Raw genomic sequence first — 20,890 nt, 5'->3', positions numbered from 1 at the left:
AGGCTGCAGGTGGGACTCGGGGAGGAGGAGACTGCAGGTGGGACCCGGGGAGGAGGAGGAGACTACAGGCGGGACCGGGGAGGAGGAGGAGGCTGCTGGCGGAACCCGGGGAGGAGGAGGAGACTGCAGGTGGGACCCGGGGAGGAGGAGGAGGCTGCAGGTGGGACCCGGGGAGGAGGAGGAGGCTGCAGGTGGGACCCGGGGAGGAGGAGGAGACTGCAGGTGGGACCCGGGGAGGAGGAGGAGACTGCAGGTGGGACCCGGGGGGAGGAGGAGGAGACTGCAGGTGGGACCCGGGGAGGAGGAGGCTGCTGGCGGAACCCGGGGAGGAGGAGACTGCAGGTGGGACCTGAGGAGGAGGAGACTGCAGGTGGGACCCGGGGAGGAGGAGGAGGCTGCAGGTGGGACCCGGGGAGGAGGAGACTGCAGGTGGGACCCGGGGAGGAGGAGGAGACTACAGGCGGGACCGGGGAGGAGGAGGCTGCTGGCGGAACCCGGGGAGGAGGAGGAGACTGCAGGTGGGACCCGGGGAGGAGGAGACTACAGGCGGGACCGGGGAGGAGGAGGAGACTACAGGCGGGACCGGGGAGGAGGAGGAGGCTGCTGGCGGAACCCGGGGAGGAGGAGGAGACTGCAGGTGGGACCCGGGGAGGAGGAGACTGCAGGTGGGACCCGGGGAGGAGGAGACTGCAGGTGGGACCCGGGGAGGAGGAGACTACAGGTGGGACCGGGGAGGAGGAGGAGGCTGCTGGAGGGACTTGGGGAGGAGGAGGAGGCTTGCTGGCGGGACCTGGGGAGGAGGAGACTGCAGGTGGGACCCGGGGAGGAGGAGACTGCAAGTTGGACTCGGGGAGGAGGAGACTACAGGTGGGACCCGAGGAGGAGGCTGCTGGCGGAACCCGGGGAGGAGGAGGAGACTGCAGGTGGGACCCGGGGAGGAGGAGACTGCAGGTGGGACCTGGGGAGGAGGAGGAGGCTCCAGGCGGGACCGAGGGAGGAGGAGGCTGCTGGCGGAACCCGGGGAGGAGGAGGAGGAGACTGCAGGTGGGACCTGGGGAGGAGGAGGAGAAGCCTGCAGGTGGGACCTGGGGAGGAGGTGACTGTGTGTAGGACTCGTTACTTTGTGATGCTGGGTGTAGTAGTCCGTATTCTTTGGGGGGGCGCCTGTACACCTGTGATTATGATGTGGGGGTCTCTGGTCGTCCTAGGTACCTCGTCGACAGCCGCTGGTACAAACAGTGGAAGAAATATGTTGGCTTCGACTCGTGGGACATGTACAACGTGGGAGAAAGCAGCCTGTTCCCTGGGCCCGTGGATAATTCCGGATTGTTTGCAGGTAGAGCAGAGAGCGAGTGGCGTCCCCCCCTCGCTGCCCCGCGTCCCCCCCCCCTCGCCCGCCCCGCGTCCCCCCCCCCCTCGCCCGCCCCGCGTCCCCCGCCCCGCGTCCCCCCCCTCGCCCGCCCCGCGTCCCCCCCTCGGCCGCCCCGCGTCCCCCTCGCCGCTCCGCGTCCCACTCACCTCTCTGTCCTGCAGATCCTGACACTCAGGCATTAAAGGAGCATCTGATCGATGAGCTGGACTACGTGCTGGTGCCCACCGAGGCCTGGGGCAAGCTCATGTGCTGGTATGGCAGCGTGCCCGGCCAGCAGCCCATAGTGAGGAAGGTAGGTGGCCCCGGCGCTGTGCATAGGGCCCCAGGGCGGGCTGCAGAATGTGCTGACCCTCTGCTCGTCTGCAGGTGGTGGAGCACGGCATGTTTGTGAAGCATTGTAAGGTGGAGGTGTACCTGATCGAGCTGAAGCTGTGCGAGAATAGCGACCTGGACAACGTGGTGACGCGCCACTTCAGCAAGGCCGACACTATCGGTAAGAGCAGCCCCAGAGTGCCGAGCCCCAGCCCACCCCCCCTATGGTGGCCCTGCCCCAGCCCACCGCTCCCCCAGTGGCCTCGACCCCACGCCAGGAACCCCCACCCTCCCCTCCGGTGGCCTCGACCCTGTCCCAGGATCCCCACCCTCCCCTCTGGTGGCCTCGACCCTGCCCCAGCGCACCCCTCCTCCGTGGCCTCGACCCTGCCCCAGGGCCCTCCACCCTCCCCTCCGGTGGCCACAACCCTGCCCTAGGGCCCCCCACCCCCCCCTCCGGTGGCCACGACCCTGCCCAGCCCACCCCCCCTCCGGTGGCCTTGACCCTGCCCAGCCCACCCCCCCTCCGGTGGCCTTGACCATGCCCCAGGCCCCCCCCTCCTCCGGTGGCCTTGACCCTGCCCCAGGCCCCCCCTCCTCCGGTGACCTTGACCCTGCCCCAGGACCCCCACCCTTCCCCCAGGTGGCCTCGTCCCTGCCCCAGGACCCCCATCCTCCCCTCAGGTGGCCTCGGCCCTGCCCCAGACCACCCCTCCTCCAGTGGCCTCAGCCCTGCCCCAGGACCCCCACCCTCCCCCCAGGTGGCCTCGTCCCTGCCCCAGGACCCCCATCCTCCCCTCAGGTGGCCTCGGCCCTGCCCCAGACCACCCCTCCTCCGGTGGCCTCAGCCCTGACCCAGGACCCCCACCCTCCCCCCAGGTGGCCTCGTCCCTGCCCCAGTACCCCCATCCTCCCCTCAGGTGGCCTCGGCCCTGCCCCAGACCACCCCTCCTCCGGTGGCCTCAGCCCTGCCCCAGGACCCCCACCCTCCCCTCAGGTGGCCTTGACCCTGCCCCAGGCCCCCCCTCCTCTGGTGGCCTCGGCCCTGCCCCAGACCACCCCTCCTCTGGTGGCCTCGGCCCTGCCCCAGACCACCCCTCCTCCGGTGGCCTCGGCCCTGCCCCAGGACCCCCACCCTCCCCTCAGGTGGCCTCGGCCCTGCCCCAGACCACCCCTCCTCCGGTGGCCTCAGCCCTGCCCCAGGACCCCCACCCTCCCCCCAGGTGGCCTCGTCCCTGCCCCAGGACCCCCATCCTCCCCTCAGGTGGCCTCGGCCCTGCCCCAGACCACCCCTCCTCCGGTGGCCTCAGCCCTGCCCCAGGACCCCCATCCTCCCCCCAGGTGGCCTCGTCCCTGCCCCAGCGCACCCCTCCTCCGGTGGCCTCAGCCCTGCCCCAGGACCCCCACCCTCCCCCTAGGTGGCCTCGTCCCTGCCCCAGCGCACCCCTCCTCGGTGGCCTCGTCCCTGCCCCAGGACCCCCATCCTCCCCCCAGGTGGCCTCGGCCCTGCCCCAGACCACCCCTCCTCCGGTGGCCTCAGCCCTGCCCCAGGACCCCCATCCTCCCCCCAGGTGGCCTCGTCCATGCCCCAGACCACCCCTCCTCCGGTGGCCTCACCCCTCCCTCTGGTTGCAGACTCCATAGAGAAGGAGATGAGGATCGTCTTTAATGTTCCCGGGAATAAGGAGACGCGGCTGTGGAATAAATACATGACTAACACCTTTGAGCAGCTCACCAAGCCTGACAACACGGTGCAGGACGCGGGGCTCTACCAGGGGCAGGTAATGGCCCCCCAGCCACTCACTCGGGGTCAGAGGTCAGAGCAGTCCTCCTGTAATTAACTCCTTGTGTCCTGGCAGATTCTGGTGATCGAGCAGAGGAACGTGGACGGTACGTGGCCCCGGCAGCCGCAGACTAAGTGAGTGACAGTGGGTCCTGGGAGGTCTGTCTGCTACCTGCCCTCGACCTGTGCATGATCTCTCATCAATTCCTTAGATCTAGCACCGCCACAAGTAGGAGCTACACCAGCTCCGCAAAGTCCTCATCCAGCGGCAGCTACTCCTCCTCATCCGCCACCATAACAAACGGAGACAGTGGGGGCGGCGGCTATGGGCTGAGCAGCTCCACCGCGTGCAAAGGGTGAGTCCAGGGATCACTGTAAGGACAGCACATTTGTAAGAGCTTCCCCTCTCCTTCCTCTTTGGCTCCTGGCACCCCTTCTCCTTCCTCTTTGGCTCTTGGTGCCCCCTCTCCTTCCTCTTTGGCTTCTGGCGCCCCCTCTTCTTCCTCTTTGCCTCCTGGCACCCCCTCTCCTTTCTCTTTGGCTCCCGGCACCCCCTCTCCTTCCTCTTTGGCTCCTGGCGCCCCCCCCCTCTTCTTCCTCTTTGCCTCCTGGCGCCCCCTCTTCCTCTTTGGCTCCTGGCGCCCCCCCCTCTTCTTCCTCTTTGCCTCCTGGCGCCCCCTCTTCCTCTTTGGCTCCTGGCGCCCCCTCTCCTTCCTCTTTGGCTCTTGGTGCCCCCTCTCCTTCCTCTTTGGCTTCTGGCGCCCCCTCTTCTTCCTCTTTGCCTCCTGGCACCCCCTCTCCTTCCTCTTTGGCTCCCGGCACCCCCTCTCCTTCCTCTTTGGCTCCTGGCGCCCCCCCCTCTTCTTCCTCTTTGCCTCCTGGCGCCCCCTCTTCCTCTTTGGCTCTTGGCGCCCCCTCTCCTTCCTCTTTGGCTCTTGGTGCCCCCTCTCCTTCCTCTTTGGCTCTTGGTGCCCCCTCTCCTTCCTCTTTGGCTCCCCGTGCCCCCTCTCCTTCCTCTTTGGCTCCCCGTGCCCCCTCTCCTTCCTCTTTTGCTCCCGGCGCCCCCTCTCCTTCCTCTTTGGCTCCCCGCGCCCCCCCCCCCCCTCCTTCCTCTTTGGCTCCCCACGCCCCCTGTTCTTCCTCTCTGGCTCACCACGCCCCCTCTTCTTCCTCTTTGGCTCCCCGCGCCCCCTTCCTTCCTCTTTGGCTCCTGGCACCCCCCCCCCCCCCCCCCCCCCCTCTCCTTCCTCTTTGGCTCCCCGCGCTCCCTCTCCTTTCTCTTTGGCTCCCCGCGCCCCCTCTCCTTCCTCTTTGGCTCCCCGTGCTCCCCTCTCCTTCCTCTTTGGCTCCCCGTGCCCCCTCTCCTTCCTCTTTGGCTCCCCGCACCCCCTCTCCTTCCTCTTTGGCTCCCCGTGCTCCCTCTCCTTTCTCTTTGGCTCCCCGTGCCCCCTCTCCTTCCTCTTTGGCTCCCCGTGCCCCCTCTCCTTCCTCTTTGGCTCCTGGCACCCCCCCCCCCCCCCCCCCCCTCCTTCCTCTTTGGCTCCCCGTGCCCCCTCTCCTTCCTCTTTGGCTCCCCGTGCCCCCTCTCCTTCCTCTTTTGCTCCCGGCGCCCCCTCTCCTTCCTCTTTGGCTCCCCGTGCCCCCTCTCCTTCCTCTTTTGCTCCCGGCGCCCCCTCTCCTTCCTCTTTGGCTCCCCGCGCCCCCCCCTCCTTCCTCTTTGGCTCCCCACGCCCCCTCTTCTTCCTCTCTGGCTCACCGCGCCCCCTCTTCTTCCTCTTTGGCTCACCGCGCCCCCTCTTCTTCCTCTTTGGCTCACCGCGCCCCCTCTTCTTCCTCTTTGGCTCACCGCGCCCCCTCTCTTCCTCTTTGGCTCACCGCGCCCCCTCTTCTTCCTCTTTGGCTCACCGCGCCCCCTCTTCTTCCTCTTTGGCTCACCGCGCCCCCTCTTCTTCCTCTTTGGCTCACCGCGCCCCCTCTCCTTGCTCCTGCAGTGGTTACGGCTCCTCGTACAGCTCGTACAGTTACAGGGACCCCTCCAGTAAGCCGGCCTGTGTGGTCTCAGTAACCTGGGGAACACGTGCTTTATGAACTCTGCGTTGCAGGTAGGTCCGGCCACTCCTGGGGTCTTAGTTGGGTTGTGGCCGCGGCTCTTGTGCGCTCGGCGGTGTGGTAGATGGGCTCACTCGGCGGTTTCACGAGACAATCACAAGGTCGCTTCATAGTCCAGTGCAAAACAAAGTAAACTGACACATCCCATGTTGACATTAATGAGACAGGCCGCACAGGAACTGGTTCAGCGCAGGAGGTCGGCTCCCTCCAGAGTACACAGAGCCATCAGCTCTAGCTCCTGGACCTCAGCCTGGGGTGGCGATATGGTGGACAGCGGTCCGCACAGCTGTTCACAGTAAACCCAGGCCTGTCATGGTCGATTAACCCTCTCAGCGCATAATGTGCTTCCGGGTTCATATCACAGAAGCTAACAGCCTCAGTGACGCACATCTCCAGTATGTGACCAGCGGCTTTACAGTGTGCCATCTGGAATAAGGCCGAGTGCACACTTAGTATTTCCTGCAGATATTGCTGCCTCTAAAACGCTGAAGCAGTCGACGCTGCGGATGCTTCAAGTTGCGTTAAAGCCACAAGGAAAACAGCAGCAGTGAGCGGCCGAGGCGGGAGAAGCCAGCACACCGCAGACTCTGCAGCAAGTCTCCCCGCGCCCGTAGTCACACCACTGTGTCGTCAGCGCGTCCGGAAGGACCGGATCTGCCCCGAGTCTTGGAGCCGGGAACATTCAGTAAATCGCCGCCGATCAGGTGATCAATGCTCTTCTGTATTATTCAGTGTTTGAGTAACACGCGCCCCCTGACCGAGTATTTCCTGACCGATGACTACAAGGACGAGATCAACAGGGACAATCCGCTGGGAATGAAAGGAGAGATCGCCACAGCCTACGCCGAACTGATCCGCCAGATCTGGTCCGGGGAGCATTCCTATGTCGCTCCGCGCATGTTCAAGGTAGGACCACCCAAAAGTATCAGGCCACTGTCCACATAAGTTACATTACTGATCCTGTCTTATGCTCCAGAGCTGCACTCACTATTCTGCTGGTGCAGTCAGTGTACATACATTACATTACTGATCCTGAGTTACATCCTGTATTATACTCCAGAGCTGCACTCACTATTCTTCTGGTGCAGTCACTGTGTACATACATTACTGATCCTGAGTTACATCCTGTATTATACCCCAGAGCTGCACTCACTATTCTGCTGGTGCAGTCACTGTGTACATACATTACATTACTGATCCTGAGTTACATCCTGTATTATACTCCAGAGCTGCACTCACTATTCTGCTGGTGCAGTCACTGTGTACATACATTACATTACTGATCCTGAGTTACATCCTGTATTATACCCCAGAGCTGCACTCACTATTCTGCTGGTGCAGTCACTGTGTACATACATTACATTACTGATCCTGAGTTACATCCTGTATTATACCCCAGAGCTGCACTCACTATTCTGCTGGTGCAGTCACTGTGTACATACATTACATTACTGATCATGTACTGATCCTGAGTTACATCCTGTATTATACCCCAGAGCTGCACTCACTATTCTGCTGGTGCAGTCACTGTGTACATACATTACTGATCCTGAGTTACCTCCTGTATTTTACTCCAGAGCTGCACTCACTATTCTGCTGGTGCAGTCACTGTGTACATACATTACCTTACTCCAGAGCTGCGCTCACTGTTCTGCTGCAGTCACTTGTACCCGGTGGCTCTCTCAGACACAGGTGGGCCGCTTCGCCCCGCAGTTCTCGGGGTACCAGCAGCAGGACTCTCAGGAGCTCCTGGCGTTTCTTCTGGACGGTTTGCATGAAGATCTGAACAGAGTTAAGAAGAAGCCGTACCTGGAGCTGAAGGACGCGAACGGGCGGCCGGACTCGGTACGTGCAGGATGGGGGTGTGCGCTGATACTCTAGAGGGGCGGGGGTCTCGCGCTTGCTGAGGCAGCAGTGTCTGCTGGGGTCCTCGCTCGCTCACATCTGCCGTCCCGCAGGTGGTGGCCACAGAGGCGTGGGACAATCACCTCCGGCGGAATAACTCCATCATTGTGGACATTTTCCACGGTCTCTTTAAGTCCACGCTCGTGTGTCCCGAGTGCTCCAAGGTGTCCGTGACCTTCGACCCTTTCTGTTATCTGACTCTTCCCCTCCCTATGAAGAAGGACCGCACTATGGAGGTGTTCCTGGTGCGCGCGGACCCTCAGTGTAAGCCCACCCAGGTGAGTTCTGCTCTTGTGTGAGGCGTCCGGGAAGCACGTGTGTGGTCTGACGTCTCTTCTCTCCTGCACAGTACCGACTGATTGTGCCTAAAATGGGGGCGGTCTCTGACCTCTGCACCGCGCTCTCTAAACTGTCGGGAGTCCCTGCCGAAAATGTAAGTGTCCCCCCCCCCCCCCCCCAGCCTGAGTCCCCTGCCGGCCCCCCACCCTCCGAGCCCACAGCGCCTTCACCTTCACCTCCTCTCGCCCTGCAGATGGTGGTGACCGACGTCTACAATCACCGTTTCCACAAGATCTTCCAGTCGGACGAGATGCTCAGTCACATCATGGAGCGCGACGATCTCTTTGTGTACGGGCATGTCTGTGTGTGTGTGTCTCACTCTCTCGCGCTCCGTGTCTCTCTCGCGCTCCGTGTCTCACTCTCTCGCGCTCCGTGTCTCACTCTCTCGCGCTCCGTGTCTCACTCTCTCGCGCTCCGTGTCTCACTCTCTCGCGCTCCGTGTCTCACTCTCTCGCGCTCCGTGTCTCACTCTCTCGCGCTCCGTGTCTCACTCTCTCGCGCTCCGTGTCTCACTCTCTCGCGCTCCGTGTCTCACTCTCTCGCGCTCCGTGTCTCACTCTCTCGCGCTCCGTGTCTCACTCTCTCGCGCTCCGTGTCTCACTCTCTCGCGCTCCGTGTCTCACTCTCTCGCGCTCCGTGTCTCACTCTCTCGCGCTCCGTGTCTCACTCTCTCGCGCTCCGTGTCTCACTCTCGCGCGCTCCGTGTCTCACTCTCGCGCGCTCCGTGTCTCACTCTCGCGCGCTCCGTGTCTCACTCTCGCGCGCTCCGTGTCTCACTCTCTCGCGCTCCGTGTCTCACTCTCTCGCGCTCCGTGTCTCACTCTCTCGCGCTCCGTGTCTCACTCTCTCGCGCTCCGTGTCTCACTCTCTCGCGCTCCGTGTCTCACTCTCTCGCGCTCCGTGTCTCACTCTCTCGCGCTCCGTGTCTCACTCTCTCGCGCTCCGTGTCTCACTCTCTCGCGCTCCGTGTCTCACTCTCTCGCGCTCCGTGTCTCACTCTCGCGCGCTCCGTGTCTCACTCTCGCGCGCTCCGTGTCTCACTCTCGCGCGCTCCGTGTCTCACTCTCGCGCGCTCCGTGTCTCACTCTCTCGCGCGCTCCGTGTCTCACTCTCTCGCGCGCTCCGTGTCTCACTCTCGCGCGCTCCGTGTCTCACTCTCTCGCGCGCTCCGTGTCTCACTCTCTCGCGCGCTCCGTGTCTCACTCTCTCGCGCGCTCCGTGTCTCACTCTCTCGCGCGCTCCGTGTCTCACTCTCTCGCGCGCTCCGTGTCTCACTCTCTCGCGCGCTCCGTGTCTCACTCTCTCGCGCGCTCCGTGTCTCACTCTCTCGCGCGCTCCGTGTCTCACTCTCTCGCGCGCTCCGTGTCTCACTCTCTCGCGCGCTCCGTGTCTCACTCTCTCGCGCGCTCCGTGTCTCACTCTCTCGCGCGCTCCGTGTCTCACTCTCTCGCGCGCTCCGTGTCTCACTCTCTCGCGCGCTCCGTGTCTCACTCTCTCGCGCGCTCCGTGTCTCACTCTCTCGCGCGCTCCGTGTCTCACTCTCTCGCGCGCTCCGTGTCTCACTCTCTCGCGCGCTCCGTGTCTCACTCTCTCGCGCGCTCCGTGTCTCACTCTCTCGCGCGCTCCGTGTCTCACTCTCTCGCGCGCTCCGTGTCTCACTCTCTCGCGCGCTCCGTGTCTCACTCTCTCGCGCGCTCCGTGTCTCACTCTCTCGCGCGCTCCGTGTCTCACTCTCTCGCGCGCTCCGTGTCTCACTCTCTCGCGCGCTCCGTGTCTCACTCTCTCGCGCGCTCCGTGTCTCACTCTCTCGCGCGCTCCGTGTCTCACTCTCTCGCGCGCTCCGTGTCTCACTCTCTCGCGCGCTCCGTGTCTCACTCTCTCGCGCGCTCCGTGTCTCACTCTCTCGCGCGCTCCGTGTCTCACTCTCTCGCGCGCTCCGTGTCTCACTCTCTCGCGCGCTCCGTGTCTCACTCTCTCGCGCGCTCCGTGTCTCACTCTCTCGCGCGCTCCGTGTCTCACTCTCTCGCGCGCTCCGTGTCTCACTCTCTCGCGCGCTCCGTGTCTCACTCTCTCGCGCGCTCCGTGTCTCACTCTCTCGCGCGCTCCGTGTCTCACTCTCTCGCGCGCTCCGTGTCTCACTCTCTCGCGCGCTCCGTGTCTCACTCTCTCGCGCGCTCCGTGTCTCACTCTCTCGCGCGCTCCGTGTCTCACTCTCTCGCGCGCTCCGTGTCTCACTCTCTCGCGCGCTCCGTGTCTCACTCTCTCGCGCGCTCCGTGTCTCACTCTCTCGCGCGCTCCGTGTCTCACTCTCTCGCGCGCTCCGTGTCTCACTCTCTCGCGCGCTCCGTGTCTCACTCTCTCGCGCGCTCCGTGTCTCACTCTCTCGCGCGCTCCGTGTCTCACTCTCTCGCGCGCTCCGTGTCTCACTCTCTCGCGCGCTCCGTGTCTCACTCTCTCGCGCGCTCCGTGTCTCACTCTCTCGCGCGCTCCGTGTCTCACTCTCTCGCGCGCTCCGTGTCTCACTCTCTCGCGCGCTCCGTGTCTCACTCTCTCGCGCGCTCCGTGTCTCACTCTCTCGCGCGCTCCGTGTCTCACTCTCTCGCGCGCTCCGTGTCTCACTCTCTCGCGCGCTCCGTGTCTCACTCTCTCGCGCGCTCCGTGTCTCACTCTCTCGCGCGCTCCGTGTCTCACTCTCTCGCGCGCTCCGTGTCTCACTCTCTCGCGCGCTCCGTGTCTCACTCTCTCGCGCGCTCCGTGTCTCACTCTCTCGCGCGCTCCGTGTCTCACTCTCTCGCGCGCTCCGTGTCTCACTCTCTCGCGCGCTCCGTGTCTCACTCTCTCGCGCGCTCCGTGTCTCACTCTCTCGCGCGCTCCGTGTCTCACTCTCTCGCGCGCTCCGTGTCTCACTCTCTCGCGCGCTCCGTGTCTCACTCTCTCGCGCGCTCCGTGTCTCACTCTCTCGCGCGCTCCGTGTCTCACTCTCTCGCGCGCTCCGTGTCTCACTCTCTCGCGCGCTCCGTGTCTCACTCTCTCGCGCGCTCCGTGTCTCACTCTCTCGCGCGCTCCGTGTCTCACTCTCTCGCGCGCTCCGTGTCTCACTCTCTCGCGCGCTCCGTGTCTCACTCTCTCGCGCGCTCCGTGTCTCACTCTCTCGCGCGCTCCGTGTCTCACTCTCTCGCGCGCTCCGTGTCTCACTCTCTCGCGCGCTCCGTGTCTCACTCTCTCGCGCGCTCCGTGTCTCACTCTCTCGCGCGCTCCGTGTCTCACTCTCTCGCGCGCTCCGTGTCTCACTCTCTCGCGCGCTCCGTGTCTCACTCTCTCGCGCGCTCCGTGTCTCACTCTCTCGCGCGCTCCGTGTCTCACTCTCTCGCGCGCTCCGTGTCTCACTCTCTCGCGCGCTCCGTGTCTCACTCTCTCGCGCGCTCCGTGTCTCACTCTCTCGCGCGCTCCGTGTCTCACTCTCTCGCGCGCTCCGTGTCTCACTCTCTCGCGCGCTCCGTGTCTCACTCTCTCGCGCGCTCCGTGTCTCACTCTCTCGCGCGCTCCGTGTCTCACTCTCTCGCGCGCTCCGTGTCTCACTCTCTCGCGCGCTCCGTGTCTCACTCTCTCGCGCGCTCCGTGTCTCACTCTCTCGCGCGCTCCGTGTCTCACTCTCTCGCGCGCTCCGTGTCTCACTCTCTCGCGCGCTCCGTGTCTCACTCTCTCGCGCGCTCCGTGTCTCACTCTCTCGCGCGCTCCGTGTCTCACTCTCTCGCGCGCTCCGTGTCTCACTCTCTCGCGCGCTCCGTGTCTCACTCTCTCGCGCGCTCCGTGTCTCACTCTCTCGCGCGCTCCGTGTCTCACTCTCTCGCGCGCTCCGTGTCTCACTCTCTCGCGCGCTCCGTGTCTCACTCTCTCGCGCGCTCCGTGTCTCACTCTCTCGCGCGCTCCGTGTCTCACTCTCTCGCGCGCTCCGTGTCTCACTCTCTCGCGCGCTCCGTGTCTCACTCTCTCGCGCGCTCCGTGTCTCACTCTCTCGCGCGCTCCGTGTCTCACTCTCTCGCGCGCTCCGTGTCTCACTCTCTCGCGCGCTCCGTGTCTCACTCTCTCGCGCGCTCCGTGTCTCACTCTCTCGCGCGCTCCGTGTCTCACTCTCTCGCGCGCTCCGTGTCTCACTCTCTCGCGCGCTCCGTGTCTCACTCTCTCGCGCGCTCCGTGTCTCACTCTCTCGCGCGCTCCGTGTCTCACTCTCTCGCGCGCTCCGTGTCTCACTCTCTCGCGCGCTCCGTGTCTCACTCTCTCGCGCGCTCCGTGTCTCACTCTCTCGCGCGCTCCGTGTCTCACTCTCTCGCGCGCTCCGTGTCTCACTCTCTCGCGCGCTCCGTGTCTCACTCTCTCGCGCGCTCCGTGTCTCACTCTCTCGCGCGCTCCGTGTCTCACTCTCTCGCGCGCTCCGTGTCTCACTCTCTCGCGCGCTCCGTGTCTCACTCTCTCGCGCGCTCCGTGTCTCACTCTCTCGCGCGCTCCGTGTCTCACTCTCTCGCGCGCTCCGTGTCTCACTCTCTCGCGCGCTCCGTGTCTCACTCTCTCGCGCGCTCCGTGTCTCACTCTCTCGCGCGCTCCGTGTCTCACTCTCTCGCGCGCTCCGTGTCTCACTCTCTCGCGCGCTCCGTGTCTCACTCTCTCGCGCGCTCCGTGTCTCACTCTCTCGCGCGCTCCGTGTCTCACTCTCTCGCGCGCTCCGTGTCTCACTCTCTCGCGCGCTCCGTGTCTCACTCTCTCGCGCGCTCCGTGTCTCACTCTCTCGCGCGCTCCGTGTCTCACTCTCTCGCGCGCTCCGTGTCTCACTCTCTCGCGCGCTCCGTGTCTCACTCTCTCGCGCGCTCCGTGTCTCACTCTCTCGCGCGCTCCGTGTCTCACTCTCTCGCGCGCTCCGTGTCTCACTCTCTCGCGCGCTCCGTGTCTCACTCTCTCGCGCGCTCCGTGTCTCACTCTCTCGCGCGCTCCGTGTCTCACTCTCTCGCGCGCTCCGTGTCTCACTCTCTCGCGCGCTCCGTGTCTCACTCTCTCGCGCGCTCCGTGTCTCACTCTCTCGCGCGCTCCGTGTCTCACTCTCTCGCGCGCTCCGTGTCTCACTCTCTCGCGCGCTCCGTGTCTCACTCTCTCGCGCGCTCCGTGTCTCACTCTCTCGCGCGCTCCGTGTCTCACTCTCTCGCGCGCTCCGTGTCTCACTCTCTCGCGCGCTCCGTGTCTCACTCTCTCGCGCGCTCCGTGTCTCACTCTCTCGCGCGCTCCGTGTCTCACTCTCTCGCGCGCTCCGTGTCTCACTCTCTCGCGCGCTCCGTGTCTCACTCTCTCGCGCGCTCCGTGTCTCACTCTCTCGCGCGCTCCGTGTCTCACTCTCTCGCGCGCTCCGTGTCTCACTCTCTCGCGCGCTCCGTGTCTCACTCTCTCGCGCGCTCCGTGTCTCACTCTCTCGCGCGCTCCGTGTCTCACTCTCTCGCGCGCTCCGTGTCTCACTCTCTCGCGCGCTCCGTGTCTCACTCTCTCGCGCGCTCCGTGTCTCACTCTCTCGCGCGCTCCGTGTCTCACTCTCTCGCGCGCTCCGTGTCTCACTCTCTCGCGCGCTCCGTGTCTCACTCTCTCGCGCGCTCCGTGTCTCACTCTCTCGCGCGCTCCGTGTCTCACTCTCTCGCGCGCTCCGTGTCTCACTCTCTCGCGCGCTCCGTGTCTCACTCTCTCGCGCGCTCCGTGTCTCACTCTCTCGCGCGCTCCGTGTCTCACTCTCTCGCGCGCTCCGTGTCTCACTCTCTCGCGCGCTCCGTGTCTCACTCTCTCGCGCGCTCCGTGTCTCACTCTCTCGCGCGCTCCGTGTCTCACTCTCTCGCGCGCTCCGTGTCTCACTCTCTCGCGCGCTCCGTGTCTCACTCTCTCGCGCGCTCCGTGTCTCACTCTCTCGCGCGCTCCGTGTCTCACTCTCTCGCGCGCTCCGTGTCTCACTCTCTCGCGCGCTCCGTGTCTCACTCTCTCGCGCGCTCCGTGTCTCACTCTCTCGCGCGCTCCGTGTCTCACTGTCTCATGCAGTCTCATCTTTCTGCAGGTACGAGGTGAAGTCGCCGGGGGGCTCAGATTCTGATTGGCTCACATTACCCATCTGTTTCCGGGAGAAGCGATTCCGACAGAGCAGTGCGGCGGGCACCATCCTGTACGGGCAGCCGCTGCTGATCTCCGTGCCTCGACAGAAGCTGACGGCGGACATGCTGTACAGCCTGGTCCTGGAGAGGATCCGGTAAGTGGCATCCAGACGGCGTCCACTTCTGGGGGCACCATGTGTCTCCAGTCCTGCTGTGGGGGGTGCGGGCAGCCTCTGTTGCTCCTTTGTTTGGGGTGTGAAGGAAGCCCAGTTCCTCCCACGTCACCAATCCGTGACGTCACTACACAGGCACAGCTCTCCGGCGCCCCCTTTGTCTCTCAGGTCAGTAGGGGAACTGCACCTAGAGCAAATGACCGCCGGGCAGACTGCCTTGTTACCCACGCTGGGTATTCTAAGATTCGCAATCAGAGTAAAAGGATCAGCCCAAAATTAATTTATGATTTAATTGCCTTAAGGGCGCACTAGGTAATTACAAAAATATACAATAGAAATAAATCAAGATTTACAGTCAGAGTAAAATATAACCATAATAATACAAGGCTTAAAGGTATAAAGCTGGAGGTCAATTTACCAGGTTGAAGGTCGCTTGTGGAAGCCGGGGGGCTCAGCGTTCCGCAGGTCCAAGACTTAGTTGCCGGGCAGCCCCCAGAAAGCGTGTGCTTGCTCCCCTCTGGCTGGCATAACTTGTTTCTTAGTTCATCGTCATCTTCTTCTGTTGAGTGTGTGACACTCTCCAAGTTTTCTCAGCTCTTAACCCTGCTGTGTCCCCCTGTAACTGGGTGGGCTAGCAATCTCCACCCCTCAGCTTAACTGTGAAATCTGTTCCCAATATCTAATAAATGGGATAACTTCTCTCAGGATGATCGGATCAGTACCCGGGCAGTACCAGCGCATGAGGTTTGTTCTGCCGGTCGCACAGGGATCAAACCTGGACCCATTCGGTCCCTGTGGGAGGCTGATCTCTGTATCTCAGGTTTCAGACCTCTCACGGACCCGGGAGTTGCGCTGTCAGATGCGCAATTTCTTTAGGGCGAGGGGAATATTTTTTATGAGCCGGTACCTCGGACGATTCGTCCATAATTCACGATTCCATGTTGGAGACGGTTCGACTGGACGGCCATAATAGATGTGTATCCTGTGGCCACTTGACATGCGTGCTTTAATTAAGCCCCTCAGGCACCTCTATGTCCCCTGCTGGTGTGGCTTCCTCATTGAGCTTTGAAATGCCTTCTGCCTGCTACACTGTGCTCATCCCATTATCATACTGAAAGGAACTTTATTCATTAGAAAAGGTGGGGGCCAGGAGCACTCCTCTCTGCAGACCTGTGACCAGGAGACAAAATGGAGTCACGCCAACCTCTGTTAGTGTGCCCGTCCAAGATGGCGGGGGCTGCCTCTCTCGCTCTGTAGTGGGGGGGCGCGGGCAGCCTCTCTCGCTCTGTAATGGGGGGGCGCGGGCAGCCTCTCTCGCTCTGTAGTGGGGGGGCGCGGGCGGCCTCTCTCGCTCTGTAGTGGGGGGGGGGCGCAGGCGGCCTCTCTCGCTCTGTAGTGGGGGGGCGCAGGCGGCTTCTCTCGCTCTGTAGTGGGGGGGCGCGGGCAGCCTCTCTCGCTCTGTAGTGGGGGGGTGCAGGCGGCCTCTCTCGCTCTGTAGTGGGGGGGCGTGGGCTGCCTCGCTCTGTAGTGGGGGGGGCGTGGGCTGCCTCGCTCTGTAGTGGGGGGGGTGCAGGCGGCCTCTCTCTCTCTGTAGTGGGGGGGGGCGCGGGCGGCCTCTCTCGCTCTGTTGTGGGGGGGGGCGCAGGCGGCCTCTCAATCTGTGGGGGACATGCTGGCTCCCCGCAGGGATGGTCGTCCTTCCTCACTTGTTGCGTCCCCCCGCAGGCGCTACGTGAAGGCCCCGTTACCGGAGGAATATTCCTGTCCTTCCAGCAACTCCACTTCCTGCAATGGCTCAAACGGGATCTATGATGGTAAATGTGGAAAGCCGCCATCGCTCGTCCGGCGTACGCAGCACCTCCTGCTGAGCTCAGACTTACTTTCCATGTTTTAAGATGAGGAGATGGATCATCAGGAGGAACATGAAGAGGGGGATGAGTCCCCGGAGGAGTCTAACGGTCAGTCAGACGACAGCGTGGAGGAGGAGAACTCTGAGGGTTGTAGTCCCTGCAGTGAAATGCCAAAGAAAGCCCAGGATGTCCGCAAGAGGCTCTTCTGCTTCAGCCTGGTCAACTCCTACGCCACGTCCGATGTGGGCAGCATGCCGGCCGAGGGCGCCTTCCTGAAACTCACCTGTGAGTATGGTCAGGACTGTGCAGCCTGCCCCCTCTGCAGGCCGTGGGGAGGCTGCCGTCAGTAACCAGTGAGTCGTGTGATGAAGGCGCCGGCGGCTGCTGATGACTCTGCTGTCGTCTGATCCTTTTTAGCCTATTCCACTGTGGCGATAGACTGGGACGCAGAGATGAAGAAGCTGTATTACGATGACCAGGAGGCGGAGGTGAGTGCTGCATGGTGGGAGACTGTCGGGGGGGGGGGGCCACAGTCTGGTCACGGTTGGGGGGGGGGCACAGTCTGGTCACGGTTGGGGAGGCCACAGTCTGGTCACGGTTGGGGGGGCCACAGTCTGGTCACGGTTGGGGAGGCCACAGTCTGGTCACGGTTGGGGGGGCCACAGTCTGGTCACGGTCGGGTGGGGGCCACAGTCTGGTCACGGTTGGGGGGGTCACTGTGACGTCGTCTTTCCTGCAGGCCTTCGACAAGCACGAGTCCATGCTGCAGCCACAGAAGAAGAAGATGACGGTGGCTCTGAGAGACTGCATCCAGCTCTTCACCAAGACCGAGGTGCTGGGAGAACACGACCCCTGGTAAGTGCCCACCTGCCCGCTGAGGGTGCCCCACCATTCCTGTGGGTATCTGCCCCCCCCCCCTTCCAGCCTTCTGTCTCAGACCCCTCTTATTTCCAGGTATTGCCCAAACTGCCGGAAGCACCAGCGGGCCACCAAGAAGTTTGACCTCTGGTCTTTGCCAAAAATCCTTGTTGTGCATTTAAAGCGTTTCTCGTATAACCGCTACTGGAGGGACAAGCTGGACGCGGTGGTGGAGTTTCCCATCAGGTACGGCGGCCCTTGTGCCCTGCAGGTGGTAACAGGTGGGCGGTGGTCCGGGGCACTCCTGCAGGGTTGTGAATGCTGGCAGATAAATCCCAGGTCGGATCATGACGGCCCCCCTCCACATGCTGCCTACAACTTAAACCAACCCCACGCTCCCTACACCCCCTTACCCACCTGTCACAAATCCCTCTCCGTGGTGTCACTTATTCGTTTCGTCATGTACCCGCTCTCAGCACGTGACTTGGGGTTGTGCCTGCAAGGGTTACTCTATGTCCCCTCTCTCAGTCCAGCATTCAACCTCTGTCCTATGCTGTAATGGGAGCATAAATCACACACCGACCCAGGCCACACACCCGCTCATACACGCTGCCACCACTCACCGACAGGCCACACACCCGCTCATACACGCTGCCACCACTCACCGACAGGCCACACACCCGCTCATACACGCTGCCACCACTCACCGACAGACCACACACCCGCTCATACACGCTGCCACCACTCACCGACAGACCACACACCCGCTCATACACGCTGCCACCACTCACCGACAGACCCGCTCATACACGCTGCCACCACTCACCGACAGGCCACACACCCGCTCATACACGCTGCCACCACTCACCGACAGGCCACACACCCGCTCATACACGCTGCCACCACTCACCGACAGACCACACACCCGCTCATACACGCTGCCACCACTCACCGAATACACGAGCGATGAGTACAGGAAATATTACTACTACTGTCTGTCACTCATACTGATCATACTGTTTAAGGCTATGGATTCTTTAGAACATTCAAGGTTCAACTGTTAGTTTTATGCTTTAATACAAAAAGGTACAGTGCTTATAGTAAGAAAAAGGTATAAAAATATAATAAAAAGACATACAATTTATGCAAAACCGTATAAAATAAACAGGAGAAAACTTACAGAAATAGCTAACTTGTAGTCTGCTTCTGCTCCCTAAGGGTAGGATGAATATAGACTGGATCACATCCGCTTCCCTGGCTGACCCTCAATCTGTGAACAATTTTGAATGTATATAAGCCAAATTTATAGAGTCACCCTGGAGGTCAGATTTCTAGACCAGCCCCTCAAGTTGATAATTGCTTGTTTTTGTTTGCACCGCGGCCGCTCCCCCAATGAATATATTATTTTCTCTGAGATTTTTTGTGTAAAGCTTCCCACAGATAGTGTCAGGCTGTAAATGACATCTCTCTTCAAACAGCTAGGAGGTGTCAAATGTTCCCTTTTTTCTTGGTTCCCAGCACGACCCCCTGGTGAGATTGGAGACAGAAGTATACTTGTCTCAGGAAAATACATATTAACACCTGGGTGAGACCTGCAGCCTTCACGACAGATGTTACACTATTAAGTCACACAATAAACCTATACATATTTCACTACACCACTGCGCTCCCTACACCCCCTGCATATTATCGTTCTCTATGTTCCAGAAACCTTAACATGTCGGAGTTTGTGTGTGACCCAACGGCCGGGCCCTACGTGTACGATCTTGTGGCAGTTTCCAATCACTATGGCGGCATGGGTGGTGGCCATTGTAAGTATGGTGGGTGCAGTGAGGGCGCAGCTGGTGGCTCCTCGTGCTGACCGCTGCCTTCCTCCCCCGCAGACACCGCGTACGCCAAGAATCAGGAGAAGCAGCAGTGGTATTATTTCGATGACAGCAGCGTTTCCCCAGCGTCTGAAGATCAGATTGTGGTAGGTGTCGTGTCGGCTCTGTGCGCTGCCGCCGTGACCGCCTCCGACCCCGGGGACGTCGTGGCCGGCGGTGGCCTCAGCATGGCAGACTATTATTAGTGTGTCAGTCCACAGGGTCTGTGCTGTCACTCGAGGGGATCGGCCTGTGCTGTGGGGGATGGGGTGGGCGTGGTGGCTGTCACTCGGGGGGGGGGGGGATCCTCGCTCGTTGCTGATGTCTGCTCCTCTCTCCTAGACTAAAGCGGCCTATGTGCTGTTCTACCAGAGACAAGATGGCGGCAGCTTTAAGGTCTCCTCGCCTGCAGTGACTCTCCGCTCTCCCCCGGCTGAGGATGACCTCGGGGAACAGGACAGACAGGAGGACTTGGACTGTATGGACACCAACTAATGCTGGAGCCCCCCGTGGCCCTGTGCGGAGGGAGCCCCCCGGTGCGAGGCCTGGGGGTGTTGCAGGTGGAGGATGGGCCCTTCTCGCGGTCAGTGGACAGATGGGAGGAGCACCGGCTGCTGTCACACCGTGCCACCCTGTGATTGGCTCTTGGCTGTTGGGGGTGGGGCTATTTATTGCTCTGTATTTTATGGAGACGTTTCCTGTAAAGCATCGCACAATGTACAAAGCGGAGGACGATCTACAGGGGGCGCTGCGGAGCGCTGTGCTGTGGGGGAGGGGTGCCATTAAATGTCATGATGCAAGCAGAGCCTCCTTCTCGCGGGGCCGTGTTCACACAGCGGGTTCCCGGGGCGCAGTGAGGACCCTCTGACCTCCCCAGCAGGACACGGCCCCCCGCCAGCCACATGCACAGGACGGCCTGAGGACGGGAAGCAGCAGTCACCCCCTCGTCCTGGCAGCGCCCAACTCGCCCTCTTATCACAAGATTAGTGAGTCACCGGGGAACTACAACTCCCAGCACACGCCAGCAGTAGAGCGGGGATGGTAGGAAGTGCAGGTGGGGGGATGATTAGAGCGCTGACTCCTGGGGTCCATCTCCCGTCAGATTTCAATCAGTACCAACCGCTCCGGATCTGTGCACTGTATCCCCCCGGCTCTCCAGGTCTCTACACCGTATCCCTCAGTCTCTCAATGTACGCACCGCCGCCCCGGATCTGTGCACCGTATCCCTCCTCAGTCTCTCTGTACGCACCGCCGCCCCGGATCTGTGCACCGTATCCCTCCTCAGTCTCTCTGTACGCACCGCCGCCCCGGATCTGTGCACCGTATCCCTCCTCAGTTTCTCTCTGTACGCACCGCCGCCCCGGATCTGTGCACCGTATCCCTCAGTCTCTCTCTGTACGCACCGCCGCCCCGGATCTGTGCACCGTATCCCTCCTCAGTCTCTCTCTGTACCCACCGCATCTGTGCACCGTATCCCTCCTCAGTCTCTCTGTACGCACCGCCGCCCCGGATCTGTGCACCGTATCCCTCCTCAGTCTCTCTCTGTACGCACCGCATCTGTGCACCGTATCCCTCCTCAGTCTCTCTCTGTACGCACCGCCGCCCCGGATCTGTGCCCCGTATCCCTCCTCAGTCTCTCTCTGTACGCACCGCCGCCCCGGATCTGTGCCCCGTATGCCTCCTCAGTCTCTCTCTGTACGCACCGCCGCCCCGGATCTGTACCCCGTATCCCTCCTCAGTCTCTCTCTGTATGCACCGCAGCCCCGGATCTGTGCCCCGTATCCCTCCTCAGTCTCTCTCTGTACGCACCGCCGCCCCGGATCTGTGCACCGTATCCCTCAGTCTCTCTCTGTACGCACCGCCGCCCCGGATCTGTGCACCGTATCCCTCCTCAGTCTCTCTGTACGCACCGCCGCCCCGGATCTGTGCACCGTATCCCTCCTCAGTCTCTCTGTACGCACCTCCGCCCCGGATCTGTGCCCCGTATCCCTCCTCAGTCTCTCTCTGTACGCACCGCCGCCCCGGATCTGTGCCCCGTATCCCTCCTCAGTCTCTCTCTGTACGCACCGCCGCCCCGGATCTGTGCACCGTATCCCTCCTCAGTCTCTCTGTACCCACCGCCGCCCCGGATCTGTGCACCGTATCCCTCCTCAGTCTCTGTACGCACCGCCGCCCCGGCTTTGTGCACCGTATCCCTCCTCAGTCTCTCTC

At 62.3% G+C, this 20,890-nt stretch overlaps 1 protein-coding gene across 1 annotated transcript in view; it reads left to right on the top strand.

Moving 5' to 3' along the window:
• The window catches only part of LOC143787968 (ubiquitin carboxyl-terminal hydrolase 4-like), a 20,438-nt gene extending 959 nt beyond the window's left edge, over positions 1 to 19,479 (top strand). Inside the window, 22 exon segments of the mRNA XM_077277239.1 lie at positions 1,209 to 1,336; positions 1,534 to 1,664; positions 1,739 to 1,865; positions 3,320 to 3,465; positions 3,544 to 3,602; positions 3,680 to 3,823; positions 5,459 to 5,511; positions 5,514 to 5,569; positions 6,309 to 6,482; positions 7,263 to 7,421; positions 7,535 to 7,759; positions 7,831 to 7,914; positions 8,014 to 8,108; positions 13,900 to 14,088; positions 15,832 to 15,920; positions 16,002 to 16,241; positions 16,374 to 16,444; positions 16,696 to 16,811; positions 16,911 to 17,060; positions 18,522 to 18,625; positions 18,698 to 18,786; positions 19,022 to 19,479. Of these exon segments, the coding sequence (XP_077133354.1) occupies positions 1,209 to 1,336; positions 1,534 to 1,664; positions 1,739 to 1,865; positions 3,320 to 3,465; positions 3,544 to 3,602; positions 3,680 to 3,823; positions 5,459 to 5,511; positions 5,514 to 5,569; positions 6,309 to 6,482; positions 7,263 to 7,421; positions 7,535 to 7,759; positions 7,831 to 7,914; positions 8,014 to 8,108; positions 13,900 to 14,088; positions 15,832 to 15,920; positions 16,002 to 16,241; positions 16,374 to 16,444; positions 16,696 to 16,811; positions 16,911 to 17,060; positions 18,522 to 18,625; positions 18,698 to 18,786; positions 19,022 to 19,174 (2,782 nt within the window). The 3' untranslated portion in view covers positions 19,175 to 19,479.
• Positions 19,480 to 20,890: the final 1,411 nt, after the last annotated feature.

Source organism: Ranitomeya variabilis, chromosome 8 (assembly GCF_051348905.1).
Source record: "Ranitomeya variabilis isolate aRanVar5 chromosome 8, aRanVar5.hap1, whole genome shotgun sequence".
Classification (NCBI taxonomy): Eukaryota; Metazoa; Chordata; class Amphibia; order Anura; family Dendrobatidae; genus Ranitomeya; species Ranitomeya variabilis.
Note: the sequence above shows the minus strand (reverse complement) of the source record. Positions and strands in the feature narration are given on the sequence as shown.